Source organism: Salmo trutta, chromosome 3 (assembly GCF_901001165.1).
Source record: "Salmo trutta chromosome 3, fSalTru1.1, whole genome shotgun sequence".
NCBI classification, from domain to species: Eukaryota; Metazoa; Chordata; class Actinopteri; order Salmoniformes; family Salmonidae; genus Salmo; species Salmo trutta.
The window spans coordinates 13,703,236-13,729,741 of record NC_042959.1 but is presented as its reverse complement, the minus strand read 5'-3'; the positions used below and the strand labels follow the sequence as shown (position 1 = coordinate 13,729,741).

Sequence of the window (26,506 nt, the reverse complement as noted above, 5' to 3'; positions counted from 1 at the left end):
GATAAGCCATATTGAGAAGCCTATTGCATGTTTTATGCAGGTCAACTAAGGATTCTGCATGTTTCTATGCAGTGCAGGTTAACCCTACTGTGCACAGATGTACAGCATGCTATTATTATAGATCAATGGTTATTCTACAGGTTATATAATGAGAGTACAACATATTATTATAGATCAATGGTTATTCTACAGGTTATATAATGAGGGTACAACATATTATTATAGATCAATGGTTATTCTACAGGTTATATAATGAGGGTACAGCATGATATTATTATAGATCAATGGTTATTCTACAGGTTATATAATGAGGGTACAGCATGATATTATTATACATCAATGGTTATTCTACAGGTTATATGATGAGGATACAGCATGATATTATTACAGATCAATGGTTATTCTACAGGTTATATAATGAGGGTACAACATATTATTACAGATCAATGGTTATTCTACAGGTTATATAATGAGGGTACAGCATGATATTATTACAGATCAATGGTTATTCTACAGGTTATATAATGAGGATACAGCATGCTATTATTACAGATCAATGGTTATTCTACAGGTTATATAATGAGGATACAACATATTATTATAGATCAATGGTTATTCTACAGGTTATATAATGAGGATACAGCATGATATTATTACAGATCAATGGTTATTCTACAGGTTATATAATGAGGATACAACATATTATTACAGATCAATGGTTATTCTACAGGTTATATAATGAGGGTACAGCATGATATTATTATAGATCAATGGTTATTCTACAGGTTATATAATGAGGATACAGCATGATAGTATTACAGATCAATGGTTATTCTACAGGTTATATAATGAGGATACAACATATTATTACAGATCAATGGTTATTCTACAGGTTATATAATGAGGGTACAGCATGATATTATTATAGATCAATGGTTATTCTACAGGTTATATAATGAGGGTACAGCATGATATTATTATAGATCAATGGTTATTCTACAGGTTATATAATGAGGGTACAGCATGATATTATTATAGATCAATGGTTATTCTACAGGTTATATAATGAGGATACAACATATTATTATAGATCAATGGTTATTCTACAGGTTATATAATGAGGATACAGCATGATATTATTACAGATCAATGGTTATTCTACAGGTTATATAATGAGGATACAACATATTATTACAGATCAATGGTTATTCTACAGGTTATATAATGAGGGTACAGCATGATATTATTATAGATCAATGGTTATTCTACAGGTTATATAATGAGGGTACAGCATGATATTATTACAGATCAATGGTTATTCTACAGGTTATATAATGAGGATACAACATATTATTACAGATCAATGGTTATTCTACAGGTTATATAATGAGGGTACAGCATGATATTATTACAGATCAATGGTTATTCTACAGGTTATATAATGAGGGTACAGCATGATATTATTACAGATCAATGGTTATTCTACAGGTTATATAATGAGGGTACAGCATGATATTATTATAGATCAATGGTTATTCTACAGGTTATATAATGAGGGTACAGCATGATATTATTACAGATCAATGGTTATTCTACAGGTTATATAATGAGGGTACAGCATGATATTATTATAGATCAATGGTTATTCTACAGGTTATATAATGAGGGTACAGCATGATATTATTATAGATCAATGGTTATTCTACAGGTTATATAATGAGGATACAGCATGATATTATTACAGATCAATGGTTATTCTACAGGTTATATAATGAGGATACAACATATTATTATAGATCAATGGTTATTCTACAGGTTATATAATGAGGATACAGCATGATATTATTACAGATCAATGGTTATTCTACAGGTTATATAATGAGGATACAACATATTATTACAGATCAATGGTTATTCTACAGGTTATATAATGAGGGTACAGCATGATATTATTATAGATCAATGGTTATTCTACAGGTTATATAATGAGGGTACAGCATGATATTATTACAGATCAATGGTTATTCTACAGGTTATATAATGAGGATACAACATATTATTATAGATCAATGGTTATTCTACAGGTTATATAATGAGGGTACAGCATGATATTATTACAGATCAATGGTTATTCTACAGGTTATATAATGAGGGTACAACATATTATTACAGATCAATGGTTATTCTACAGGTTATATAATGAGGGTAGAGCATGATATTATTATAGATCAATGGTTATTCTACAGGTTATATAATGAGGATACAGCATGATATTATTACAGATCAATGGTTATTCTACAGGTTATATAATGAGGATACAACATATTATTATAGATCAATGGTTATTCTACAGGTTATATAATGAGGATACAGCATGATATTATTACAGATCAATGGTTATTCTACAGGTTATATAATGAGGATACAACATATTATTATAGATCAATGGTTATTCTACAGGTTATATAATGAGGGTACAGCATGATATTATTATAGATCAATGGTTATTCTACAGGTTATATAATGAGGATACAGCATGTTATTATTACAGATCAATGGTTGTTCTACAGGTTATGTAATGAGGGTACAGCATTTTTCTACATGCAGATGAGCCCTATTGAGAAGCCTACTGCATGTTTTATACAGGATATCAGTTACAGCATGTGTATAAACAGGTGAACCTTACTGCTGTGGTCATGAGCACCATGTCGAAATGAACAGGTTAGATCGCGCTGACGTGTTCTTCTGCAGTGCACAGACGTGTTCTACTGCAGTGCACAGACGTGTTCTACTGCAGTGCACAGACGTGTTCTACTGCAGTGCACAGACGTGTTCTACTGCAGTGCACAGACGTGGGCTTCTGGAGGTTGTCAACGGGTTCGTTGTGAAAGTTTGAGGTTGTACATGGGTTGTAAATATGTTGCGGACAGGGCATAGACAGGTAGCAGACATGTTGTACTTTAGATAGACTGTCCAGACATTACAGACCTTCAGAAAGTATTCAAACCCCTTGACTTTTCCCACATTTTGTTATGTTACAGCCTTATTCTAAAATAGATTAGATGTTTGTTTCCCCCTCATCAATCTACACACAATACCCTATAATGACAAAGCAAAAAACGTTTTTTTATTCATTTTTGAAAATGTATAAATAACACTATTCAGACCCTTTACTGAGTACTTTGTGGAAGCACCTTTGGCAGTGATTACAGCCTTGAGTCTTCTTGGGTATGACGCTACAAGCTTGTGTAACAGTGTAGGTTCCGTCCCTCTCTTCGCCCCAACCCGGGCTCGAACCAGGGACCCTTGCACACATCAACAACTGACACCCACCGAAGCATCGTTACCCATCGCGCCACAAAAGCTGCGGCCCTTGCATTGCAAGGGGAAACCCTACTTCAAGTCTCAGAGCGAGTGACGTCACTGATTGAAACGCTATTAGCGCGCACCACCGCTAACTAACTAGCCATTTCACATCGGTTACACTTGGCACACCTGTATTTGGGGAGTTTCTCCCATTCTTCTCTACAGATCCTCTCAAGCTCTGTCAGGTTGGATGGGGAGCGTTGCTGCACAGCTATTTTCAGGTCTCTCCAGAGATGTTCGATCAGGTTCAAGTCCGGGCTCTGGCTGGGTCACTCAAGGACATTCAGAGACTTATCCCGAAGCCACTCCTGCGTTGTCTTGGCTATGTGCTTAGGGTCGTTGTCCTGTTGGAAGCTGAACCTTCACCCCAGTCTGAGGTCCTGAGCACTCTGGAGCAGGTTTTCATCAAGGATCTCTGTACTTTGCTCTGTTCATCTTTCCCTCGATCCTGACTAGTCTCCCAGTCCCTGCCACTGAAAATCATCCCCACAGCATGATACTGCCACCACCATTTATTTTTTTATTTCACCTTTATTTAACCAGGAAGGCTAGTTGAGAACAATTTCTCATTTACAACTGCGACCTGGCCAAGATAAAGCAAAGCAGTGCGACAAAAAACAACAACACAGTTACACATGGGATCAACAAAAGTACAGTCAATAACACAATAGAAAAATCAGTATACAGTGTGTGCAAATGGAGTAAGGAGGTAAGGCAATACATAGGCCATAGTAGCAAAGTAATTACAATTTAGCAAATTAACACTGGAGTGATAAATGTGCAGATGATGATGTGTAAGTAGAAATACTGGTGTGCAAAAAATTTAATAAAAACAATATGGGGATGAGGTAGTTGGATGGGCTATTTACAGATGGGCTGTGTACAGCTGCAGTGATCGGTAAGCTGCTCAGATAGCTGATGCTTAAAGTTCGTGAGGCAGCTATAATTCTCCAACTTCAGCGATTTTTGCAATTCGTTCCAGTCATTGGCAGCAAAGAACTGGAAGGAAAGGCGGCCAAAAGAGGAGTTGGCTTTGGGGGTGACCAGTGAGATATACCTGCTGGAGCACATGCTACGGGTGGGTGTTGTTATGGTGACCAGTGAGCTGAGATAATGCGGAGCTTTACCTAGCAAAGACTTAGATGACCTGGAGCCAGTGGGTTTGGCGACGAGTATGAAGCGAGGGCCAGCCGACGAGAGCATACAGGTTGCAGTGGTGGGTAGTATATGGGGCTTTGGTGACAAAACGGATGGCACTGTGATAGACTGCATCCAGTTTGCTGAGTATAGTGTTGGAGGCTATTTTGTAAATGACATCGCCGAAGTCAAGGATTGGTAGGATAGTCAGTTTTACGAGGGTATGTTTGGCAGCATGAGTGAATGAGGCTTTGTTGCGAAATAGGAAGCCGATTCTAGATTTAATTTTGGATTGGAGATGCTTAATGTGAGTCTGGAAGGAGAGTTTACAGTCTAACCAGACACCTAGGTATTTGTAATTGTTCACATATTCTAATTCAGAAGCGTCCAGAGTAGTGATGCTAGTCGGGCGGGCGGGTGCGGGCAGCGATCAGTTGAAGAGCATGCATTTAGTTTTGCTTGTGTTTAAGAGCAGTTAGAGGCCACGGAAGGAGTGTTCTATGGCATTGAAGCTCGTTTGGAGGTTAGTTAACACAGTGTCCAAAGAAGGGCCAGATGTATACAGAATGGTTTTGTCTGCGTAGAGGTGGATCAAGGAATCACCCTCAGCAAGAGCGACATCATTGATATATACAGAGAAAAGAGTCGGCCCGAGGATTTGAACCCTGTGGTACCCCCATAGAGACTGCCAGAGGTCCGGAAAACATGCCCTCCGATTTAACACACTGAACTCTATCTGAGAAGTAGTTGGTGAACCAGGCGAGGCAGTCATTTGAGAAACAAAGGCTGTTGAGTCTGCTGATAAGAATGCGATGATTGACAGAGTCGAAAGCTTTGGCCAGGTCGATGAAGACGGCTGCACAGTACTGTCTTTTATCGATGGCGGTTATGATATCGTTTAGTACCTTGAGCGTGGCTGAGGTGCACCTGTGACCAGCTCAGAAACCGGATTGCACAGCGGAGAAGGTACGTTGGGATTCGGAATGGTCGGTGATCTGTTTGTTAACTTGGCTTTCAAAGACTTTAGAAAGGCAGGGCAGGATGGATATAGGTCTGTAACAGTTTGGGTCTAGTGTGTCACCCCTTTATGAGGGTGATGACCGCGGCAGCTTTCCAATCTTTGGAAATCATTGGAAAAAGTCAAAGGGTCTGAATACTTTCCGAATGCACCTTACCTTTTGAGTGTGTCAATATTGAAAATAACCATGTATTCATGTGTAGATTATATTAACCATTTTCTTTGTCCCCCATCCCCTCTCCACCTGCCCTCCTTTTTTCTTATCTGTCCCATCTCACACAACCTTCAATCTCCCTCCCTCCCTCCCTCCCTACCTCCCTCCTCCCCTCCCTCCCACCCTCCCTCCTCCCCTCCCTCCCTCCCTCCCTCTGTCTCTACCTCCCTCCCCCTCTCCTACCTCCCTCCTCCCCTCCCTCCCTCCCACCCTCCCTCCTCCCCTCCCTCCCTCCTCCCCTCCCTCCCTCCCTCCCTCCCTCTGTCTCTACCTCCCTCCCCCTCTCCTACCTCCCTCCAGCCTGGGTGGGGGCCCTGGCGATGGGCATGATCTTCTTCTGTTCCCCGGTGGTCTCCATGTTCACCGATCACTTCGGCTGCAGGAAGACAGCTGTGGGCGGGGCCACTGTGGCCTTCATCGGACTCCTCAGCACTGCCTTCGCAACGTAAGAGAACCTTCTGTTCTAGAGCCCTTCTGGAACCCTCCAAACATTCTAGAATCATTAGAACACTCCACACCTTCTATAACTATTATAACCCATCTACTCTAGAGCCCTTCTAGAACCCTTCACAATTTTTAGAACTCTCCTTGAATGTTTTGCCACAACTTTTGCCTATCATATCATTTACACGTCCTGCCCTCAGTGACCTGAGAATTACACATTCATGCTAAGGTGTCACAGGCTCTGTTCCATATTGACACTAACTTACTGCTTATAAGGAAGTCATTTATTTGATATATATTCTAGGTGCTATGTTATGCTAGTGTGGGTAGTGTGGAACATCGCACAGTACTGAGAATGCCTACCTCTTCACCCATTATAATTAAAACTAGTTTTGCAGTGTTTACTTACAGTTGAAGTCGGAAGTTTACATACACTTAGGTTGGAGTCATTAAAACTCGTTTTTCAACCACTCTACAAATGTCTTGTTAACAAACTATAGTTTTGGCAAGTCGGTTAGGATATATACCTTGTGCATGACACAAGTCATTTTTCCAACAATTGTTTACAGACAGATTATTTCACTTATAATTCACTGTATCACAATTCCAGTGGGGCAGAAGTTTACATAGACTAAGTTGACTGTGCCTTAAAACAGCTTGGAATATTCCAGAAAATTATGTAATGGCTTTAGAAGCTTCTGATAGGCTAATTGACATCATTTGAGTCAATTGGAGGTGTACCTGTGGATGTATTTCAAGGCCTACCTTCAAACGCAGTGCCTCTTTGCTTGACATCATGGGAAAATCTAAAGAAATCAGCGAAGACCTCAGAAAAAAAAATTGTAGACCTCCACAATTCTGGTTCATCCTTGGGAGCAATTTCCAAATGCCTGAAGGTACCACGTCCATCTGTACAAACAATAGTACGCAAGTATAAACACCATGGGACCACGCAGCCGTCATACCGCTCAGGAAGGAGACGCGTTCTGTCTCCTAGAGATGATCGTACTTTGGTGCAAAAAGTGCAAATCATTCCCAGAACAACAGCAAAGGACCTTGTGAAGATGCTGGAGGGAACCGGTACAAAAGTATCTATATCCACAGTAAAACGAGTCCTATATCGACATAACCTGAAAGGCAGCTCAGCAAGGAAGAAGCCACTGCTCCAAAACCGCCATAAAAAGCCAGACAATGGTTTGCAACTGCACATGGGGACAAAGATCATACTTTTTGGAGAAATGTCCTCTGGTCTGATGAAACAAAAATAGAACTGTTTGGCCATAATGGCCATCGTTATGTTTGGAGGATAAAGGGGGATGTTTGCAAGCTGAAGAACACCATCCCAACTGTGAAGCATGGGGGTGGCAGCATCATGTTGTGGGTGTGCTTTGCTGCAGGAGGGACTGGTGCACTTCACAAAATAGATGGCATCATGAGGAAGGAAAATGATGTGGATATATTGAAGCAACATTTCAAGACTTGAGTCAGGAAGTTAAAGCTTGGTCGCAAATGGGTCTTCCAAATGGACAATGACCCCAAGCATTTTTCCAAAGTTGTGGCAAAATGGCGTAAGGACAACAAAGTCAAGGTATTGGACTGGCCATCACAAAGCCCTGACCTCAATCCTATAGAATATCTGTTGGCAGAACTGAAAAAGCGTGTGCGATCAAGGAGGCCTACAAACCTGACTCAGTTACACCAGCTCTGTCAAGAGGAATGGGCCAAAATTCACCCAACTTATTGTGGGAAGCTTGTGGAAGGCTACCCGAAACGTTTGACCCAAGTGAAACAATTTAAAGGCAATGCTACCAAATACTAATTGAGTGTATGTAAACTTCTGACCCACTGGGAATGTGATGAAATAAATAAAAGCTGAAATAAATCATTCTCTCTACTATTATTCTGACATTTCACATTCTTAAAATAAAGTGGTGATCCTAACTGACCTAAGAAAGGGAATTTTTACTAGGATTAAATGTCAGGAATTGTGAAAAACTGAGTTCAAATGTATTTGGCTAAGGTGTATGTAAACTTCAGACTTTAACTGTAACTCTACCCCTGCCCGCCCAGGTCCCTCAGCCTGCGGTATTTCACCTATGGGATCCTGTTTGGCTGTGGCTCGTCCTTTGCCTTCCAGCCCTCCCTGGTGATCCTTGGCCACTACTTCCGGCGGCGCCTGGGCCTGGCCAACGGCGTGGTGACGGCTGGCAGCAGCCTGTTCTCCATGGGCCTCCCAGTGCTGCTCACCAAGGTGGTGGAGCCGCTGGGCCTCAGCAGTACCTTCCAGATCCTCAGCCTCTTCATGCTGGTACTGTTGTGATGTGTTCAGTGATCATCCATGACACTGCCTTTTTGTTTACATCTTACAGATTTTTTTTGAATGATGTGACTCGTTGAAGTAAACGTTAAATTCATCTTTGAACAAGTGTTTATTTTCGTTCTCATCAACAAAACAGGTCCAGGCCCTGCTGGCCCTGACCTTCAGACCCCTGCTGCCCCAGAGAGCTCCAATGGGACCACCAGGACCAGGGGGCCCCGTCGGGTCAACACCTCAGGAAGGAGCCACTGCCCGGGGCAGCCGCTGGAGCAGGGCCCTGACCCAGGTCAGGAAGGCCTTTAACCTGAAGGTGTTCCACATCGTCACCTACCGGGTGTGGGCTTTCGGGGTTGCTACGGCCGTGCTGGGTTACTTTGTGCCCTACATCCACTTGGTAAGAGCTCAGGGACCATCAATATAATTTCTTGAAGATTTTACCATGTTCTTGATATTGTGTTGTATTTAGGGCACCGTTTTCAGAGACACCTGTGCTGTGAGTGAATTTATAATGATAGAATTATAATAATCTGCAGCACAATTTATGATGTGTAAGCTTTCCATTTAGAATGTTGCTGTTTTTGCGAAGGGAAATAATGCCGCCCTTACTGATTTTAGTGTCACCTTGATTGGCATGTTACTGTATGTTGGAAAACGAAACTTTCCAACCAAACGTTCACCAAGTCAACTTCAGAGGAAATCTGTAATATTGTTGTGTGTTAGGTTACATTGTGTGTTGGGTTAGGTTGTCATATTGTGTCAGACAGACCCACTTATCTAAAATAAGTAGCTAGTGACTAGAGGTCGGCCGATTAATCAGAATGGCCGATTAATTAGGGCCGATTTCAAGTTTTCATAACAATCGTAAATCAGTATTTTTGGAAGCCGATTTGGCCGATTTTATTTTAATTTATTAAAAACAATTTTTTTTTTAGACCTTTATTTAACTAGGCAAGTCAGTTAAGAACACATTCTTATTTTCAATGACGGCCTAGGAACGGTGGGTTAACTGCTTTGTTCAGGGGCAGAACGACAGATTTTTACCTTGTCAGCTCAGGGATTCAATCTTGCAACCTTACGATTAACTAGTCCAACGCTCTAACCACCTGCTTTACATTGCACTCCACGAGGTTACGCGAATGCAGTAAGAAGCTAAGGTAAGTTGCTAGCTAGCATTAAACTTATCTTATAAAAAACAATCAATCAATCATAATCACTAGTTAACTACACATGGTTGATGATATTACTAGTTTATCTAGCCTGTCCTGCGTTGCATATAATCGCTTACACGTTGCTCCAACCATAAACATCAATGCCTTTCTTAAAATCAATACACAAGTATATATTTTTAAACCTGCATATTTAGTTAATATTGCCTGCTAACATGAATTTATTTTAACTAGGGAAAATGTGTCACTTCTCTTGCAAACAGAGTCATGGTATATGCAGCAGTTTGGGCCGCCTGGCTCGTTGCGAACTGTGAAGACTATTTCTTCCTAACAAAGACAGCCGACTTCGCCAAACAGGGATGATTTAACAAAAGCGCATTTGCGAAAAAAGCACAATCGTTGCACGACTGTACCTAACCATAAACATCAATGCCTTTCTTAAAATCAATACACAGAAGTATATATTTTTAAACCTGCATATTTAGCTAAAAGAAATCCAGGTTAGCAGGCAATATTAACCAGGTGAAATTGTCATTTTGCGTTCATTGCACGCAGTCAAGGTATATGCAACAGTTTGGGCCGCCTGGCTCGTTGCGAACTAATTTGCCAGAATTTTACGTAATTATGACATAACACTGAAGGTTGTGCAATGTAACAGGAATAACGTTTTGTTTTCGAGATGATAGTTTCCAGATTCGACCATATTAATGACCTAAGGCTCGTGTTTCTGTGTGTTATTATGTTATAATTAAGTCTATGATTTGATAGAGCAGTCTGACTGAGCGATGGTAGGCACCAGCAGGCTCGTAAGCATTCATTCAAAATAGCACTTTTGTGCGTTTTGCCAGCAGCCCTTCGCAATGCATTGCGCTGTTTATGACTTCAAGCTTGTCAACTCCCAAGATTAGGCTGGTGTAACCGATGTGAAATGGCTAGCTAGTTAGCCGGGTGCGCGCTAATAGCGTTTCAAATGTCACTCGCTCTGAGACTTGGAGTAGTTTTTTCCCTTCCTCTACGTGGGTAACGCTGCTTCGAGGGTGGCTGTTGTCGATGTGTTCCTGGTTCGAGCCCAGGTAGGAGCGAGAAGAGGGACGGAAGCTATATTGCTACATTGGCAATACTAAAGTGCCTATAAGAACATCCAATAGTCAAAGGTATATGAAATACAAATCGTATAGAGAGAAATAGTCCTATAATAACTACAACCTAAAACATCTTACCTGGGAATATTGAAGACTCATGTTAAAAGGAACCACCAGCTTTCATATGTTCTCATGTTCTGAGCAAGGAACTTAAATGTTAGCTTTTTTACATGGCACATATTGCACTTTTACTTTCTTCTCCAACACTTTGTTTTTGCATTATTTAAACCAAATTGAACATGTTTCATTATTTATTTGAGGCTAAATTGATTTTATTGATGTATTATATTAAGTTAAAATAAGTGTTCATTCAGTATTGTTGTAATTGTCATTATTACAAATAAATAAAATAAAAAATTGGCCGATTAATCGGTAGCGGCTTTTTTGGTCCTCCAATAACCGGTATCGGCGTCGAAAAATCATAATCGGTCGACCTCTACTACTGACATTGTTGCATGGTGATGTGAGGAGTATCAAGGAGAAACCTTGTCACAGCAGTATGTTTATGAAAACTCCTGGAGGGATGAGGAAGGAGGACAGATGGAAAAAAGGAGGGAGGGAAGGAGTAGAAAGAAGGGAAAGAGATGGGGAGGGAGGGAGGGAAGAGAAGGGGGCGGTAGATGTGTAGTGTGACGTTCCGCTACATCTTAGATGTTTAGGCAGCCTCCCCACCGCCTGTCCTGTTTTCTCAGGCCCCAGAGCCAGTCCCAGATGTAAACAAAGCCACCGGCTTTTGTTGTGTGAGCGCCCATGCTGCTAAACTGACTCAGGAAGCTCTTTGCTTTAGGTCAGCCCTAAACATAGTATCCTATGGCCCTTGATGTTATTCTGGTGCCATGTAGTGCAGTATCAAAGCAGAGGAAACATTTCACATGAACTTGATAGGAGAGAGAAGCTTCTGGTCAGGAAAGGACTTCAGAGGGTTTTGTGTTTTGGATCAGATTCAGGTGTTGGGTGGAGAGGAGAGAAATCATTCACCTTTAGCTCCGCCCCTTCCTTCTTCACTGTTTACGGGTCTTCTGAGAGGAGGACGTGGATGAAAACATTTGTTATTCCAAAGAATGGTTACAGAAGTTTGGAATGTTATAAGGAGAACAAATTCCAGGTTCTAACACGACTCAGGATGAGACCCAAATGCAGACACAGGAGGCAGACCGTTTGTATCTCAGATGTTTATTACAAAACAGGGGGCAGACAAACGGAAGGTCCAGGGCAGGCAGAGGTCAGTAATCCAAGGCAGCATAAATCAGGGACAGAACGGCAGGCAGGCTCAGGGTCAGGGCAGGCAGAATGGTCAGAAACGGGAGGACTAGAAAACAGAAACTAGAGATACGGGAAAGCACGCTGGTAAGATTTGACAAGACAAGACGAACTGGCAACAGACCAACAGTTAATGCAGGTATAAGTACACAGGATAATGGGGTAAATGGGAGACACCTGGTTGGGGGTGGAGACAAACACGCGACAGATGAAACAGTTAAGGGTGTGACAGTTTCTCCATTGAAATCCCTTCACCAAGATTAAAATCAATGTCCTCTATGTAAGGTGATTTCAACATGGGAACAGAAAAAATCCATGATCACATGCAAGAAATTACTGCGCCTTTGAGGCGTAATTCAGTGTTTTTTTTTGCTGCTGTTTTGTTTGGCTGCTTCCAACCCCCACAGTGTTTGTATGTTTCCAGGGGGCTTGGTTTGGCTGCTTCCAACCCCTCAGTGTTTGAATGTTTCCAGGGGGCTTGGTTTGGCTGCTTCCAACCCCTCAGTGTTTGTATGTTTCCAGGGGGCTTGGTTTGGCTGCTTCCAACCCCACAGTGTTTGTATGTTTCCAGGGGGATTGGTTTGGCTGCTTCCAACCCCTCAGTGTTTGTATGTTTCCAGGGGGCTTGGTTTGGCTGCTTCCAACCCCTCAGTGTTTGTATGTTTCCAGGGGGCTTGGTTTGACTGCTTCCAACCCCTCAGTGTTTGTATGTTTCCAGGGGGCTTGGTTTGGCTGCTTCCAACCCCACAGTGTTTGTATGTTTCCAGGGGGCTTGGTTTGGCTGCTTCCAACCCCACAGTGTTTGTATGTTTCCAGGGGGCTTGGTTTGGCTGCTTCCAACCCCACAGTGTTTGTATGTTTCCAGGGGGCTTGGTTTGGCTGCTTCCAACCCCTCAGTGTTTATGTTTCCAGGGGGCTTGGTTTGGCTGCTTCCAACCCCTCAGTGTTTGTATGTTTCCAGGGGGCTTGGTTTCAAAGCAACAAGACACCTTTCCGTCATCTTCAATTTAAGCCTACTAGAAAGTGTGTGCCCTCTGGCCTGGAGGGAAGCAAAAGTAATTTGCCTACCTAAGAATAGTAAAGCTCCCTTAACTGGCTCAAATAGCCAACCAATCAGCCTGTTACCAACCCTTAGTAAACTTTTGTTGAAAAAAATGTGTTTAACCAGATACAATGCTTTTTAACAGTAAACAAATTGTCAACAGACTTTCAGCACGCGTATTGGGAAGGACATTCAACAAGCACAGCACTTACACAAATTACTGATGATTGGCTGAGAGAAATTGATGGTAAAAAGATTGTGGGGGCTGTTTTGTTAGACTTCAGTGTGGCTTTTGACATCATCGATCATAGTCTGTTGCTGTAAAAACGTATGTGGTATGGCTTTACACCCCCTGCTACTGTGGATGAAGAGTTACTTGTCTAACAGAACACAGAGGATGTTCTTTAATGGAAGCCTCTCCAACAAAATCCAGGTAGAATCAGGAATTCCCCAGGGCAGTTGTCTAGGCCCCTTACTTTTTTCAATCTTTACTAACGACATGCTTTGAGTAAAGCCAGTGTGTCTATGTATGCGGATGACTCAACACTATACACGTCAGCTACCACAGTGACTGAAATGACAGCAACACTTAACAAAGAGCTGCAGTTAGTTTCAGAATGGGTGGCAAGGAATAAGTTAGTCCTAAATATTTAAAAAACTTAAAGTATTGTATTTGGGACAAAATCATTCACTAAACCTTAAACAGCTTAATCTTGTAATGAATAATGTGGAAATTGAGCAAGTTGAGGAGATTTAACTACCTGTAACCCTGGATTGTAAACTGTCATGGTCAGAACATATTGATACAAAGGTAGCTGATGGGGAGAGGTCTGTCAATAATAAAGTGCTGCTCTACCTTAACAGCACTATCAACAAGGCAGGTCCTACAGGCCCTAGTTTTGTCGCACCTGGACTACGTTTCAGTCTTGTGGTCAGGTGCCACATAGACAGAGCAATGCGGGGCAACGCGGCTGGCCCTTGGATGTACACATAGAGCTAACATTAATAATATGCATGTCTCTCCTGGCTGAAAGTGGAGGAGAGATTGATTTCATCACTACTTGTATTTATGAGAGGTATTGACATGTTGAATGCACCGAGCTGTCTGGGGGGGTGGGTGTTTAAATGACTAGCTCACAGCTCAGACACCCATGCATACCCCACAAGACAGGCCACTGGAGAGCTCTTCACAGTCCCCAAGTCCAGAACAGACTATGGGAGGCGCACAGTACTACATAGATCCATGACTACATGGAACTCTATTCCACATCAAGTAACTGATGCAAGAAGTAGAATCAGATTTAAAAAACAGCTAAAAATACACCTTATGGAACAGTGGGGACTGTGAAGCAACACAAACACAGACACATGCATACACACACACGATAACATACGCACTATACACACATGTACACATGTATGTTGTCTTATAGATATGTGGTAGTAGAGTAGAGGCCTGAGGGCACACACTTAATATGTTGTGAAATCTGTTATGAATGTATTGTAATGCTTTTTAAATGTATAACTGCCTTAATTTTGCTGGACCGCAGGAAGAGTAGCTGCTGCCTTGGTATCAGCTAATGGGGATCCATAATAAATACAAATCTGAAAAGAAAATGGACATGAAAGTATTCCGCTTGTTCTTTTCCACCAGATGAACTTTGTGAAAGAGCAGTTCAAGGAGACCCAGAAAGAGTGGATCTTGTTGGTGTGTATAGGAGCCTCATCTGGCGTGGGACGCCTCCTCTTCGGGAAAGTAGGAGACCTCATTCCCGGAGCCAAGAAGATCTGGATGCAGGTGAGGTAATCCTCTTCAGCATCTCATTGTCAGCTTAATTTGAACAAATTCAGATTTTAAATATGGGTTAGCACATCAGCCACATCCCCTTAGTTTTTTTTTTCCATGAATGGTGATGGCTACTAAAAACTTCAAATATATTACTATTTCTGGTCAGATCCATTGGTCAAGTACTTGTTGCGCTTCATTTAGTTTACCCGGTAAAATGGAACCAATAGAATTGGTTGAACGTTTTTGACATGGATTTGACCCAAGTCGGTTGCCATATTGCCATGTTGGTCGGTTACTTTGTAGTTTCTGTATGAAGTGAAAGAGTGTATAAGGGACAAGGTATTAGTCAGGAGAGATGTATTGGACAACATTAACCTAAGACTCCTAAGAGTCTCTGACACGTTACACAATGCCAGTGTACTGTAAGTTACTTTGGATAAAAGCGTCTGCTAAATGGCATTCATTGTTATGTGTTTATTATATTGTCTCTGCTCTTCTCTCCCCCAGTCGGTGTCGTTCATGGTGCTGGGGCTGATGTCCATAATGATCCCCCAGTGCACTGTGTTTGAGGGGCTGATTGTGGTGTGTGTGTTCCTGGGGCTGTGTGATGGCTGCTTCATCACCATCATGGCTCCTATAGCCTTCGAGCTAGTGGGCCCCATGCAGGCCTCCCAGGCTATAGGATACTTACTGGGACTCATGGCCCTGCCCATGACCGCAGGACCCCCCATCGCTGGTGAGTACTATCGGTTCCTCAGTTTACTTAACACTGACCTCAAAGATTTGAAATGGCAGGTGATAAAGAGATGGTTGACTGCTATCTGACAGGCAATCGCTGCTGAGTATCACCTCAACGTTGGAGTGGAAGCCAAGGTGGTAAAAAGAGGGTTGCTTTCTCTTCAACAGGAACCTATTCCTTCCAATCGAGAAAAGTCCATTCTGTAGCTGGCATAGTGTTACCATATAAGTCCTTTGAGAATAGCCACATTCCATAGGGAATTGTAAACAGGGTAGGATTAGGATAATGTATTTTGTGTTTATCATGCCGTTGAGCTGACATGTTTCAGCCATATACATACGTATATTCACATCATTGGTCTTGGCTCTGAATGTAGCTGGTCTACAGAGTAAATAGAATGAGGTTGCATCCCAAATGGAACCCTATTCCCTATTTAGTGGACTCTTTTTCACAAGGGCCCATAGAGCTCTGGTCAAAAGTAGTGCACTATGTAGGGCAGGGGTAAATTTGAGATGCACACTGAGTAAAGTGACTGAGTTCCAGTTCCAGGGCTGGTGATTTGTTACAGAGGGAATAAGATAGTCTTGGATAGCGGATAGTTTAGTGATGGGTTGTAAACACTATGGCTGAATTTTCTGGGGCTCTACCACTCTCCATTGCCACCCTTCAGGCTCCACCGTCACTCCCCACATTCCTGTTCAGACCACCAGGGTGCTGTTCAGAGTGATGCAATGATTCTGATAGAAATGTATTATGTAGAACAAATATCATCAGTCATGTTGAATAGGAGTCATTTCATACATTATATTTCTATGTGCAACATTGAGAATAGTTTCCTCTGGCTGAATACACCCCAGAGGTCGCAGTGAGGAGGAGGAATCCTGCCCCATCAGCCGACAGCAGGAGCACCCAGACTGGACATAAGTCTGTCTGCTCGCCTCCCTGCAGACCTAGGTTCAAATAATATTCGATTAAAAAAAAAATACTTTGAGCTTTGCTTGAGTCTGCCCTGAGTGCCAGATGTGCGGAGTTTGCATGCTGCACTTTAGTGGACTATTCTGTTGGTTACATCACGCCAAGCAAGCTCAATCAAGCACGGATAAAGTATTTGAAAGATTGTTAATAATATTTGAACCCAGGTCTGTCTCCCGGCTCGTCCTCCTTCTCAGAGCCTCAGTGTTCTGTATTGACATTGCGTCCTGTGAGGCCTGGCTGAATCTCTCTCTCTGCTTAGTACCAGATGTTGGATGAGTTATATATCTCGTTTCCAGCTCTTGTTTATGGCAAGGCCACTTAGCTAGCTAGCTCCTTACTGAATATTTTGGCCAGTGTTGCCCATCACCCTGGACACACATTAGATACACTTTACTGAGGATTTTCTTTTATAAAATGTTCCCCAATCTAGTGGTACTCGTGGTTTCTATGGTTACCCTATAATAATAAAGCTTCTGACTGGAACTTCTTAGTCCACATTCACTCTTCACAGATACAGAGCAGCATTTAGGACTGCACGGTATTGTTTCTTGGAAGAACAGGCAAACCACTAAACCAACTTGAACAACCTCTCACAGTTATTAGAGATGCTGATGCTGTACCACCCGACAGCCTTGGAGACTAATAAACTATGACTTATCTTCTTAGAGATGTTTATGACCGCTAATTATTAGTTCTGAGCTACTTCCTGGAAGTAGAACAGACAAACGGGTGAATCTCAAAGCACATTGGAGCAAAAGATCTAAAGCTCCTCCCCTCAGATCTTCTCCACCAATGAATTTTGAGAAAGAAGCGTTGAGAGTGGACACAAGGAATCAAGGAAATACAATTAATTTGCTCAGTGATTCTCTCTTGAATAACGAGTAGTGGTTCCATACACTACATCTGAAACCTCTCCCTCCCTTGTCCCCCAGGACTCCTGCATGACTACTGTGGTGATTACAATGTGGCCTTCTACCTGGCAGGAGGCCCTCCCATCGTGGGGGGCATGGTGCTGTTCTTTGTGCCCCTGATACACCAACGGCAGCAGAGAGCCCTTGAGGGCCAGGGTGGTGGGCCGGAGGACCCCAGCTCAGATCACATGCTGCCCCCGGCAGGAGGCCCCAAGGGCTGCTCTAACGGAGAAATGTTGCCTGGATACACCGACGTGGAGACACACATCTGAGTAGCACTTCACTAAGGTATGAGAAGGGAGGGGTGGGGGTGTGTGTGTGTGTGTGTGTGTGTGTGTACACACGTAGGCATGCATGCAGACACAGACAGACAGACAGACAGACACACACACAGAAAGATAAGATCCTAGATTGAAATTGCAGGCATTTTCTCATGTTGTCCTTCTTCCTTCTCTCAGGGATTCTATTCACCAGCACCTGAGATCTGACCGTTCCTGCACCTCCTCCCTTCCCCCGGTCCCTGACCCCTGGCCCCTAACCACGGACTACCTGCTGATGTACCTCTCAACCTCTGACACAGTTTCTATAGGAACCCTCCTCCTGTCTATAGGAAGCCCCCTCCTCTCTGAATGCCATTAGTTCCTTATAGTGATCCCTGTGGTCTAAGGAGAGAGGGGGAGAAGGTTTTTTTGCCCTCTGAAGCAAAGGAGGAACACATCGCTGACCAACCTCCTTGAACGAAGAGACAAACGGCATTATCATAGGATCTGGGCTTCACACAATCCGAAACAGTGTTCTCTTTCCCTGTGGCTTTAAGCTCATCTAAAACGGGAATGCACACAATAGGTGTGTACCGTTTAGAGCTGGCCGCCTGGAAGAAATCATTTTTTAAATCCTATAGCGTCTGGAATCAGAGTATGTAAATGATTTAATATGCTTCAGTAGGTTTTTAAATGACAGATTATTCAGAAAGATAAATAGTAGTAGAGTAATTGTATGGAGTACTTTGTTCTACTCTGTCTAGACCACAAGCATCTCACACTATATTTCATATGTTCCTTCGGTCTCTAGGTGTTTCATTAGATAGGTCTAGGGCATAATATAGGACATTGGAAAGATTTCAGTTATTATGACAACTTATTGCAGTTACATTTTACAAGTCTCAGTTAATTTTGTTTATGATAGACCAAGGAAGAACACATATCTGTTTCAGTAGTGTGTTATACTATAGGTCTCCATGGTGATTCCCCCTTGGAAAAGCCACTAAAACAGTCACCTCAACCACATACGTACTTCTGCAGTTTTTCCATATGTAACCCGTGCCATGGTGGAGCTACAGATAGAGAGCCAGACCACACAGAATGGATTATTTACCGGCTTCTGACTTTGTCGTCTTAAATCTATTTTTTTAACAGTTATATTTCTAAGACTTTAAGTCAATCAAATTTTAATTGAAACTAAATACACCTCTCTGAGATGTTTTGCCAAATTTGTATTTACTCTGCAGATTTGTTTTTATTGTTTTAAGTTTCGAATGTTTTTTATTTGTTTTTACCGTCTGTTTCTTACAATGGCATTGTGATCTTGTTATTCCCATGGGGGTGAATCCTGACTTCCACTTTCAGACTCCCATTGACATCAATGTATGACTATGTGAAAATTCTACTTAAGTGAAAGTTTTACTTAATAAATGGAAGTTAGGATTCTCCCCATTATCAGTCAAGAATTGAGCCATAGATCTCCATGGTCCGGGGTCTGAAATCTAGCGGTGCTAATAATGATAATGAATCATCCACTGATATACAGTTGTTGAGAAATAAGACTGGCAGTTTATTACAAAGAAAAAGAACCTTTAGTCTGCAAGATTTTTTGGAAACAATCAAAATCTATATTAAGGGCATTGAGCTTTGTGTGTGTGTGTGTGTGTGTGTGTGTGTGTGTGTGTGTGTGTGTGTGTTAGTTAGGGCATTGGGCCACAGAATGATTGCCATTACATACATGCACTCATTGGCTATATCCTTTTTTCAGCCTGATCCCCATCGGTCCACATCAAACATCTTTGTTGATGAGTTTGCTGCTTCTTATCTTCAGATGACAACATACTGTTTGTTGGGTTCATACGTCGTCACGGTAATAACCAGATACTGCCTCATGGAGATTCTAACTCTAGTAGAGAAATTCATTAAATTGCAGTTGCTGTTACGTTTCATTAATGTTAAACGGACCACTTACCTCCTTGAGATGACATTTTCCGCACGACAGAATGGTTGAAAAGGAGTGTCCCAAATGGCACCCTATTCCCTATATAGTGCTCTATGGTCACTCGTCAAAAGTACTGCACTAGTAAGGGAATAGAATGCCATTTGGGACACAGTCTAGGCCTAATGGAGGACAGAGAGGGAAACAGAGAGAGGACAAAGACGTCAATACCTCAGTAATCTAGTTAAATATGTTGGCATTCTTCAAATCATGACATCATACTTCCAAGTGAAATGAAATGGTTGCTATTTTTTTTCTACAGTTGTTAGCTTCAGCGCCACTGAGCTGAACATACTGCCAAAAACTTCCAAAAACCCTATTCTCAAACTACAATGCTTCACTCCAGTTATTAATACTCGTTAGTACTTGTGTGTGTGTCTGCCTGTGCGTTCACTGTGTCTGTGTGTGTGTGTGTGCACTCAGATTTATGAGATTTACCTTCCCTCTCCCCCATCTGGCTGTGATCCATACTTTTTAAACTCTTTATTTTTCCGTCCTGCTGCTCTAAATGTCATTCCCTCTGACAGTTTAGTCCCTGCCATGTAATATAGATATGATCACTATGGTCCTTGCCTCCATTAAGGCTGCAGACTGAGTGGACTACTCTGACTGTTACCTCATTAAGTTCCTCGGTCTCTCTTCTGATGATCTCACCGCCATGCTGCTCCTATATCTCCTACGGCTGTTCTGAGAGCCCGCTAGCTCACCGTGCATTATCACCCTTAGCTCACCGTGCATTATCACCCTTAGCTCACCGTGCATTATCATCCTTAGCTCACAGTGCATTATCACCCTTAGCTCACCGTGCATTAGCACACTTAGCTCACCGTGCATTATCCCCCTTAGCGCACCGTGCATTATCATCTTTAGCTCACCGTGCATTATCATCCTTGGCTCACCGTGCATTATCATCCTTGGCTCACCGTGCATTATCACCCTTAGCTCACCGTGCATTATCAACCTTGGCTCACAGTGCGTTATCATCCTTAGCTCACCGTGCATTATCATCCTTAGCTCACCACGCATTATCATCCTTGGCTCACCGTGCATTATCATCCTTAGCTCACCGTGCATAATCATCCTTGGCTCGCCGTGCATTATCACCCTTAGCTCACCGTGCATTATCATCCTTAGCTCACCGTGCATTATCACCCTTAGCTCACCACGCATTATCATCCTTGGCTCACCGTGCATTATCATCCTTGGCTCACCGTGCATTATCACCCTTAGCTCACCGTGCATTATCAACCTTGGCTCACAGTGCGTTATCATCCTTAGCTCACCGTGCATTATCATCCTTAGCTCACCACGCATTATCATCCTTGGCGCACCGTGCATTATCATCCTTAGCTCACCGTGCATAATCATCCTTGACTCACCGTGCATTATCACCCTTGGCTCACCGTGCATTATCATCCTTGGCTCACCGTGCATTATCATCATTGGCTCACCATGCATTATCATCCTTAGCTCACCATGCATTATCATCCTTAGCTCACCATGCATTATCATCCTTAGCTCACCATGCATTATCATCCTTAGGCTATAGATGGAAGAGGAAACCTTGTTTGATCAAGCAGGCTGTAATACAAAATGTACTTTTTGATAATTAATTTTGATCGTTCTATAGTTGGTCAGAGAGCTTGCTGGCTCTTGCCAGGTTAAACCAGATTGAACCATTGTGAGTGCAGCATTCAGTCTGGTCTACCAGGCTATGCTCCTGTCTCACCATCTGTAGAGATGCAGAGTAAACTGTGCTGTTTGCTCGCTGTAGTCAAACACTACAAGATGTACTTTTGATCATTCTCTTGTTTAGTTTGCACGTGTCATTGTTCTGTTTGTGTTTTGATGAGATAGGCTATTGAGATATTTGATTTTTAACTACTGAGATAGAACCTATTTGGACACGAGTGGTTAATGACTGATAATGAAACATGCAGCCTTCATAGTGTTGTTTGCTTAACCAGTGTTTGGCTAGTCAAAGTCCTGTTGTCTTTGCAGCCTTGGTGGCCCAGCGGGGACAGTGGTTTCTGAGTGGGCACTAGTGCAGATTGCACCCTAAATGTCTAGGCCCAGTACCAGTTCAAGGAACGGTCACTGATAGGGTCACATGTTACATAGGCTTACATGTACACTATGAGAGTAGAATCTCATCATAAATCTACATATTTACACAGCTTAAATAACTCAATGTTTTAATTTTATGTTTCCTAATATTGTTGATATTTTAATTGTATCTCGCCCTATAGCAGCCATAACATTCTCAACCCGAGTGATCTTTTGGGAGTTTTCTCCCATTTTCTTTTGTCAAGATGTAATTTTTTTTGTCCAATCCAGCCCAGTGTGTGTTAGACAGGGCTGTCAGATAAGGTCAGATGCAGTCCTCTTTTTATTACATCCTTGGGCTGGTGTACACCATGGCTCTGTCCCAAATGGAACCCTATTCCTTATATAGCGGACTACTTTTGACCAGAGCCCTATGGACCCTGGTAATTGTTTTTACACTATATAGGGAATAGGGTGCCATTTTGGACGTATCTCTTGTCTTTATACTTCTGACCCCACTTATCTACCCTACCTACAGTCTCTTCTTCTATAGCTTTTGCCGTATCACCCATAGACTGTACACCACCCAGACTGTATCGCTCGTAGACTGGTCATCACCCTGACTGTATCACGTGTAGACTGCACATCACCCTGACTGTATCACCCATAGACTGTACATCACCCTGATTGTATCACCTGTAGACTTCACTTCACCCTGATTGTTTCACCCGTAGACTGCACATCACCCTGGCTGTATCACCTGTAGACTGTGCATCACCCTGACTGTACATCACCCATAGACTGTACATCACCCGTAGACTACACATCACCCTGACTGTATCACCCGTAGACTGCACATCACCCTGACTGTATCACCCGTAGAATGTGCATAACTCTGACTGTATCACCTGTAGACTGTGCATCACCCTGACTGTACATCACCCATAGACTGTACATCACCCGTAGACTACACATCACCCTGACTGTATCACCCGTAGACTGCACATCACCCTGACTGTATCACCCGTAGAATGTGCATCACCCTGGCTGTATCACCCATAGAATGTGCATAACTCTGACTGTATCACCTGTAGACTGCACATCACCCTGACTGTATCACCCGTAGACTGCACATCACCCTGGCTGTATCACCCATAGAATGTGCATAACTCTGACTGTATTACCTGTAGACTGTACATCATCCTTGCTGTATCACAAGTAGACTGTACAGTTGAAGTCGGAAGTTTACATACACCTTAGCCAAATACATTTAAACTCAATTTTTTTTTACAATTCCTGACATTTAATCCTAGTAAAAATTCCCTGTCTTAGGTCAGTTAGGATCACCACTTTATTTTGAGAATGTGAAATGTCAGAATAATAGTAGAGAGAATTATTTATTTCAGCTTTAATTTCTTTCATCACATTCCCAGTGGGACAGAAGTTTACATACACTCAATTAGTATTTGGTAGCATTGCCTTTAAATTGTTTAACTTGGGTCAAACTTTTCGGGTAGCCTTCCTCAAGCTTCCCACAATAAGTTGGGTGAATTTTGGCCCATTCCTCCTGACAGAGCTGGTGTAACTGAGTCAGGTTTGTAGGCCTCCTTGCTCACACACGCCTTTTCAGTTCTGCCCACACATTTTTTATGGGATTGAGGTCAGGGCTTTGTGATGGCCACTCAAATACCTTGACTTTGTTGTCCTTAAGCCGTTTTGCCACAACTTTGGAAGTATGCTTGGGGTCATTGTTCATTTGGAAGACCCATTTGCGACCAAACCTTAACTTCCTGACCGACGTCTTGAGATGTTGCTTCAATATGTCCACATAATTTTCCTGCCTCATGATGCCATCTATTTTGTGAAGTGCACCAGTCCCTCCTGCAGCAAGCACCCCCACAACATGATGCTGCCACCCCCGTGCTTTACGGTTGGGATGATGTTCTTCTGCTTGCAAACATCCCCCTTTTTTCTCCAAACATGACGATGGTCATTATGGCCAAACAGTTCTATTTTTGTTTCATCAGACCAGAGGACATTTCTCCAAAATGTACGATATTTGTCCCCATGTGCAGTTACAAACGTAGTCTGGCTTTTTTATGGCGGTTTTGGGAGCATTGGCTTCTTCCTTGCTGAGCGGCCTTTCAGGTTATGTCGATTATAGGACTTGTTTTACTGTGGATATAGATACTTTTGTACCTGTTTCCTCCAGCATCTTCACAAGGTTGTTCTGGGATTGATTTGCACTTTTCGCACCAAAGTACGTTCATCTCTAGGAGACAGAACGCGTCTCCTTCCTGAGCGGTGTGACGGCTGCGTGATTCCATGGTGTTTATACTTGCGTACTATTGTTTGTACCGATGAACGTGGTACCTTCAGGCATTTGGAAATTGCTCCCAAGGATGAACCAGACTTGTGGAGGTATACCATTTTTTTCTGAGGTCTTGGCTGATTTTCCCATGATGTCAAGCAAAGAGGCACTGCGTTTGAAGGTAAGCCTTGAAATTCATCCACAGGTACACCTCCAATTGACTCAAATGATGTCAATTAGCCTATCAGAAGCTTCTAAAGCCATGACATAATTTTCCAAGCTGTTTGAAGGCACAGTCAACTTAGTGTATGTAAACTTCTGACCCACTGGAATTGTGATACAGTGACTTATAAGTGAAGTAATCTGTCTGTAAACAATTGTTGGAAAAATGACTTGTGTCATGCACAAAGTAGATGTCCTAACCGACTTGCCAAAACAATAGTTTGTTAGCAAGAAATTTGTGGAGTGGTTGAAAAACGAGTTTTAATGACTCCAACCTAAGTGTATGTAAACTTCTGACTTCAACTGTACATCACCCTGGCTGTATCACCCGTAGACTACATCACCCTGGCTGTATCACCTGTCGACTGTACATCATCCTGGCTGTATCACCCGTAGACTACATCACCCTGGCTGTATCACCCGTAGACTACATCACCCTGGCTGTATCACCCGTAGACTACATCACCCTGGCTGTATCACCCGTAGACTGTATCACCCGTAGACTACATCACCCTGGCTGTATCACCCGTAGACTGTACATCACCCTGACTGTATCACCCGTAGACTAAATCACCCGGGCTGTATCACCCGTAGACTGTACATCACCCTGACTGTATCACCTGTAGACTAAATCACCCGGGCTGTATCACCCGTAGACTGTACATCACCCTGACTGTATCACCCGTAGACTAAATCACCCAGGCTGTATCACCCGTAGACTGTACATCACCCTGGCTGTATCACCCGTAGACTAAATCACCCGGGCTGTATCACCCGTAGACTGTACATCACCCTGGCTGTATCACCCGTAGACAACATCACCCTGGCTGTATCACTCATAGACTACATCACCCTGGCTGTATCACCTGTAGACAACATCACCCGTAGACTGTACATCACCCTGACTGCATCACCCGTAGACTGCACATCACCCTGGCTGTATCACCCGTAGACTGTACATCACCCTGGCTGTATCACCCGTAGACTGCATCACCCGTAGACTGTACATCACCCTGGCTGTATCACCCGTAGACTGTACATCACCCTGGCTGTATCACCCGTAGACTGTACATCACCCTGGCTGCATCACCCGTAGACTGTACATCACCCTGGCTGTATCACCCGTAGACTGTACATCACCCTGGCTGTATCACCCGTAGACTGTACATCACCCTGGCTGCATCACCCCTAGACTGTACATCACCCGTGGACTGCGTCACCCATAGACTGTACATCACCCTGGCTGCATCACCCCTAGACTGTACATCACCCGTGGACTGCGTCACCCATAGACTGCATCACCCTGACTGTTGCTCTTGTTTAATCTTTTAACTCATCTCTCCCTCTGTTATCTTTTGCACATGTTTCTGCTGTTATTTTCATCACAACGCTCACCTCAGATTTTCTACCAACTGTCAGCAATCTGTTCCTGAACCTCAACATTTCAGATATATATTTTTAGTTGTATTTTTTCAAGAAATGTTATAACAATAGATTTGAAATTAAGACTTATGCTGCTAGATAAACGTAATTTTTTCTGTGAAGTTATTTTGGATCTGTAGTAAAACACAATTTGTTATTGTTTTCTATTAAACCAACAATAAATGTTTAATATGATGAGAACTGCTTGAGTTTTCTTTGGCCAGCTGAGTAAAGCCATCCACTGCATTATACTGTATGCCTCTGGATATAACATACTGCCTGTAACACGTGTGTGTGTGTGACTCATTGCGAAATTCACTGAGGCTGAGCATCATGGTGTATGTTAGCCGCCCCCTGACTAACTGCCGTGTTTGCATATGTTCTAGTTTAAAGGATGTGATATTACGTTCGCTCTGACTAATTGGGAAACAGTGTATATGTTAGCCCTGTGACTAACTGCCATATTCTCATATGAACATGGTTTAGTTAGGTCCGACAGTAGCTATTACCATAAATGTGTTATGTGATGTTAAATGATGTGTTGTTTTAGCTCGGTCTCAATATGACTCGGGGAAATGAAATTATGCCTTTGTTATCCAACCCCTGACTGCCATATATTTCCGTATGAACACGGCTCAGTGCAGCCAGGCGTCAAGCTGTTGTCTGTGGCCCAAATGGCACCCTATTCCTTTATAGTGCACTACTTTTGACCAGCGCCCATAGGGT

At 42.7% G+C, this 26,506-nt stretch overlaps 1 protein-coding gene across 1 annotated transcript in view; it reads left to right on the top strand.

Moving 5' to 3' along the window:
- Positions 1-19,736, top strand: part of LOC115168572 (monocarboxylate transporter 8) — a 37,992-nt gene extending 18,256 nt beyond the window's left edge. Inside the window, exons 2-8 of the mRNA XM_029723976.1 lie at positions 6,036-6,180; positions 8,250-8,487; positions 8,636-8,890; positions 14,761-14,904; positions 15,403-15,631; positions 17,542-17,808; positions 17,979-19,736. Coding sequence (XP_029579836.1) covers positions 6,036-6,180; positions 8,250-8,487; positions 8,636-8,890; positions 14,761-14,904; positions 15,403-15,631; positions 17,542-17,792 — 1,262 coding nt within the window. The 3' untranslated portion in view covers positions 17,793-17,808; positions 17,979-19,736. The remainder of the gene's footprint in view (positions 1-6,035; positions 6,181-8,249; positions 8,488-8,635; positions 8,891-14,760; positions 14,905-15,402; positions 15,632-17,541; positions 17,809-17,978) is intronic.
- Positions 19,737-26,506: the final 6,770 nt, after the last annotated feature.